The sequence below is a fragment of the Branchiostoma floridae genome, chromosome 18 (assembly GCF_000003815.2).
Source record: "Branchiostoma floridae strain S238N-H82 chromosome 18, Bfl_VNyyK, whole genome shotgun sequence".
In the NCBI taxonomy this organism is placed as follows: Eukaryota; Metazoa; Chordata; class Leptocardii; order Amphioxiformes; family Branchiostomatidae; genus Branchiostoma; species Branchiostoma floridae.
The window spans coordinates 867162-872652 of NC_049996.1; the positions used below are offsets into that span (position 1 = coordinate 867162).

The 5491-nt window shown below is 40.9% G+C and overlaps 1 protein-coding gene across 1 annotated transcript in view; it reads right to left on the reverse strand.

The window, feature by feature from the left end:
* LOC118405614 (protein PTHB1-like) overlaps window positions 1-5491 on the reverse strand; it is a gene marked incomplete in the record, with an annotated part of 33955 nt that overhangs the window by 16226 nt on the left and 12238 nt on the right. Inside the window, 6 exon segments of the mRNA XM_035805166.1 lie at window positions 1127-1203; window positions 1773-1954; window positions 3022-3151; window positions 3634-3729; window positions 3976-4063; window positions 4521-4599. Of these exon segments, the coding sequence (XP_035661059.1) occupies window positions 1127-1203; window positions 1773-1954; window positions 3022-3151; window positions 3634-3729; window positions 3976-4063; window positions 4521-4599 (652 nt within the window).

The following is a 5491-nucleotide window of genomic DNA, read 5'->3' on the forward strand; positions in this document are numbered from 1 at the left end:
TATCAGCCACTAAAGTGTATGTCACCCCGTAAGGGGCGGTATAACCCTGTCGTGTGTAAGCACGGCGACCGATGATGATGATGATGATGATGAATGCATTGTACATAATCATTGTATTAATCTGAACCAATATGTTTGCTACATCTAGGTGGAAAAAATCCATTGATTACAAATGGCCAAAGAATCCTTATGAGAAATAAGTCACTTTCAAGGAAGAGAAGATGGTATAACAGAACTCCTATAGTTACCTCTGCTGTTATAGATGGCACATTTTCATCTTGGAGTTCTACATCTGTAGCTTTCTGTAGAAAGAGAAACAAGTAGAAAATATGGTTCTCTCATTTCATCAGACCTTTGTAATTCCTACATGTATACATGTATAGTGGCACATGTTTTGGTAGCAAGTTTCATTCCTGTTTCGGTAGCAAGGTATATTTTACGGGGAGCGGTTAAGCTAGCCCTTCTTGAATACAGGACACCCATTTTATGTCGGTGCAATGGCCTAGTGGTTAGAGTGTTCGCCTTGCATTCGGTAGGTCGTAAGTTCGATCCCCGGCCGAGTCATACCAAAGACTTTAAAAAATGGTACATGCTGCTTTCTCTGCTTAGCACTCAGCACTAATGAGGAAGAGTATGGAAGCTAAACACACATCACTACCAGCGGATCAGCCCCCTGCTGTAGTGGCTTGCACATGTGTGGCCCAAGGGCTACAGAAATGGAGATGGGCGCCACCCCTACGCATCTGTTACTGATGTACGGGCAACTTTAACTTAACTTTAACTTTAATTTTATGTCTCTTCCGAAAGACAGGAAACAGAGTCTCACAGTTACCAACTAATTAGAACCAGAGTTTCAACTGTGAGGCTGCTACCAGTTGAGCTACAAGGACATCCTCAATACTTTATACTGTAATCTTTAAACATGAACTTTCCAATTAACGTTATATCATGTACATGTAAGTGGCATGCACAAATGTGTGGCCTTTGGGCTACAGGAATGGAGATGGGCGCCACGTCCCTATGGATCTGCACAGATGTACGGTTTACTTTAAACTTTTAATATCTAATACAATCTGTACAACAAATAAAGAAAGATGGTGTCTTTTTTCAAATTGATTTGACATACCGACATAGGGTCGAGGGAGGGCTGCACAGAGGCTGTGATTGTCAACTCATCCTCACTCTTCTTTTGTGGAAGGATATCTGTGGAAAAAAACAATTACAATGAATAACAAAAAACTATGTCACAACACACACATTAACTAAGAACAAACTCCTCCTATCAAAATCAGCAATCATGATCATTAAACAAGTTCTCTGTGTCTGCATAGCTCAGGTATAACCACCCTTCAGCGTAATACATTTGTATCTGTACAGCCTGTATATTATGTTGCGGGCATTGGTTATCTCCATTGTTCTGTAGGTGTCTGAGGCTTGGACATTAACAGCCGAACAAAGGTGAATTCTAGCAGTAGAGATGAGATGCTAGTACAGAATATTGCTAAATGTAACCATGACCACCATGATCACCAACACGTTATCAAGCAAGCTACAACAGCTGTCCAGAACAAATCGCCTCAAAGACCTCCTTAGTATTGTCAAAAGAAGGAAGCTAAAATGGTATGGCCACCTGACCAGAACTAAATGCCTCAGACTCCAAAATGACATCTGAGAACCGCTAGCAGTTTAGCCACAGGGACATCCCCACACTCTACAATACTGTACCACTATCTTGGATTAGAAAATGGAACAGTCCAAAGTTCAAAGTTCACCTCCTTTCTGCGAGGCCTGAGCAATCCTCTTCTTCATCTCCTCCATTTCCTCGTCCTGTTCGTCGTAGTTGATGTCACGTGACTCGGGCGCGGGAGCAATGAACATGGCGGGGTCCGTACCCAGGTACGAACAGTTCAGGTGGCCGTCCTCGCTTAACGTCGCTATTACGCCTTTCAGCTCACTAAACAAAACAAAAACAAAGTTAGAAACTTTGGAATGTAAACTAAGATTTTAGATCAGTAGATCAAAGATATCAATATACCAATAATCATAGAAGATATATTATATAGATAACTACATTCTCACTTTGATAAATATTCATTTCAATCAATGTAGATCAAGCATATGTATACAGGAGAACACTGAATGCAGCACTTTCAAGTGCTTCTGATCTCAGCAGGAATGAAACAAAACATGCAAAAAAAGCACCCACACTAAACAGCAGGGTTCGAAATACACATACTTAACTTGCAATTTGCACACAATTTTCGAGATTTGCACGTAAAAATGTTCTGAACTTGCAATTTTGCATGTTGAAAATACCTGGCCATAAAAAATACTCTCAGGAATTAGACACCCTAGTCTTAGACAGAACGACATATGAACGTCTTGTCTTTTTCCTTCCTTGTTTTTGCCGGTAACTTTCTCCGGTAGCTTCACTAGATGTAATCAAAATTCACTGATTCAAGCTGGCGACCCTCGTCGCGATCACTGCCTAGTCTTATTTTGCATGTAAATTTTTCACATTGCACGTAAATGTTTTGCCAACTTGCAATTTTGCATGTAGCAAAAAAAAAGTATTTCAATCCCTGAACAGCATATTGTACAATGATCAGAAAATGATACATTTTTGGGAATAAAGGCACTGTGATGCAACTAACCTAAAAACCTCAAAAACATTTTGAGAGCACAACATAATAAAATGTCTGCAATAGAGACTTAACTGCCTCTTTTCAGAATGTATTTGAATCTGTTATACATGTACAACAAAGGTTTTACTGCTATTTCTGATACATGAATTTCAAGATTCTGAATATTCTATATACTAATGTGCACAAATTACAGTACCTTTACACTATAGTATAGCCTGCAAACATATCTAGGTGCACTGTCAAAAAATAGGTGCAAAGCTGCAATGTTTAGGTGCACAAAAGTGCATGACATTGTGCACCCAGTATTTTGCGCCTGATTCTTCCATGAAAGTTCACAACTGCAATATTCCAGACGATAAAATCTCGCAGTGCTTACGGAAATGTCGCGACCTTGACCGCTAAGGGCACGTGCTGCAGCTGAGCCGCCCACTTCAGCGTGACGTCACCATACACCAGTAGCTGGTTGGTGTGTGTACAGATGATCGTGTTGATCATTCCGTCTTGGGCTAGAAAAAAGGGGAGAAAAATAAATCTTAGCATATTTGCACATACATAATTTATATACAAAAATTAAACAACAAAATTTGTAACAACTGCTTTACTTCAATGCAATGGCCAAGTGTGTTCTCCTTGCTTTTGGTATGTCGTGAGTTCGATTCCCGGCTGAGTCAAACAATTAGCACTCTGCATTTGGGAAAGAGTATGGCACACAACACTACCAGTGGACTACTCCCTGCTGTAGTGATTGCTCGAAAGTCACGTGGCCAAGGGACACAGAAAAGGCGATGGGTACTGCCCCTCTTTCGAATGACAGAAGCGGCCTCAACTGAGATGCGCTTCCAAGGATTTGAACCTGGTATGAAACAGTTGGAACCTGGAACTGTAAGGCTGCTACCAGTTGAGCTACAGGGACATCTCTTGTATGTTACTTACTAGTTGCAATGGATACAAAAATAGGACTGTACAGGGGCTGTAGTGCATTACTTACTAGCAGCAAAAGGTAGGAATGCAGAAGGGTTGTACTCCAGTTTCTTCATGAATCTCAGCTGTCCTGTCTCCTTCACACAGAACAGACTGTGTTCTCCTGGTGGGGAATAAAAATAACATCAATCAACTGTTTAACATCATGATTACTGAATCCTTCTCAGTCTCACTAGTACTAGTAGTAGTACTATTCAGGTGGACTTTGTGTTAGCTGTGATGCTTGGCAACTAGAAGGTTAACTATTATATATAATAGGAGCATAGTAGGTACTAATGACATATCTTCGAGAACAATCTTGTCATTGCATGACATTGTAGTAATGGACAAAAATGAGAGTTTCTCTTACCCAGTACTAGTATGGACGGAGGGGCCTGGGGGAAACTGACAAACGTGATATCCACGGCCTGTTCACCGATGTTCAGAGACCAGTCAATCTGAGATAAAGGAAAATAGAACATTATAAACAAATAGGAATGCAACATTTTCAAGAAAATGCGGGATGTTTCCCTCCAAGTAACCTTTTACAACATACAGGTATTGCTGATAGCAAACTTTTAATTGTTAATATTTGCCAAAATAATTCATATTTTGTTCATTTTTGCTGTAACAGCTAATATGTTAATGTCACTGGCAGTTCTAAGCTCTGATTGGTTAAAGTCAGAAGTATAAGAAGAACACACAAGCAAAAACAATACGTTTTCTTTTCAGGGAAACATATTAACAAGCATGCTTTTTCATTGTATGAAGCTATCGTCATTGTGATATTTTGTCAAACAGTTCCAATATGAAAAGACAATATGACTTTTACTTGTTGAAACAGAAAATGTATAAAGCTTGCATTGAAAGAAACTTTAAGAAAGGAAATCACAATGTCAAGTAAGAATGTCTTACAGTGACTCTTTTTCCAGAACTGATCTTCTGTGATTCTTCTTTTGAGCTGGAGTCTGTGGCAACAGCAAGGACTTGGTACCTGGGGAGAAATGACGTGCAATAACATTAACTACCAGTGATAAAAAAACAAGAGTCTGTAGGGCACAAACCTCCTGGAAGTAATTGTGCTGTTTGGTGCAATGTGTACTGAGGTATTTGATACCCTCTCTACCAGGAATAACAATTTCCTTAAGAACTGTTCCAGCTATGATGCTTATTATAACACTAGACAATAAGGCAGCATAGCAAGCTGAAGCCTAACGTCTGCTTGGAGAATAGCTACATGTACATTGCATAACACAGGAACTATAATACATTGTATTGACATAATTACACAGGGTTCTCCCCAGAATTTTTTAGTATAGTGGAGGGGCTGGCAAAAATAACCCGCACCAACGCGCTGCACTTTCATGAAAATGGGTTCATTTTGCAATGACAGAGGGTGTCAAATACTACAAGTATAATCAAGGAGGTTATATTCAGAAGGAGATTGGACGGGCTTAATACCCCGTTGCGCGCTATTGTTTAGACCCGCTAGCTCCCGTGGCGGCCTTTTGTTTACGCCCTCCGGCGGTGCCGCTCTGATCTGATGTTGGGTTCAGGGCATGGCGCCATTTTTAACCGAGCGCCAATCAGAAGAGCCCGACTGTGACGTCACGCGTCCGAGCTTGGCCGAAGATCACCCGAGGCTGAGATCGGCATGCCGGCAGTTTCCGCGTATTTCCTTATTTGGGAAGCGCGGGTGACGTGTGCAAAAGGCGGCATCAGGGTTGTAGCCAGCGCCCGTCCTTCCGTCCTTTGACGGAATTTTGCAGCTGGGGACGGAAAAATATTTTGCCCATTCCGTCCTCTGTGACGGAGAAAATCGACAAAAACTAAAAATCTTGCAAAGATCTCCAAAAATTCCAAGGATTTTTTCACAGCGTCACAGC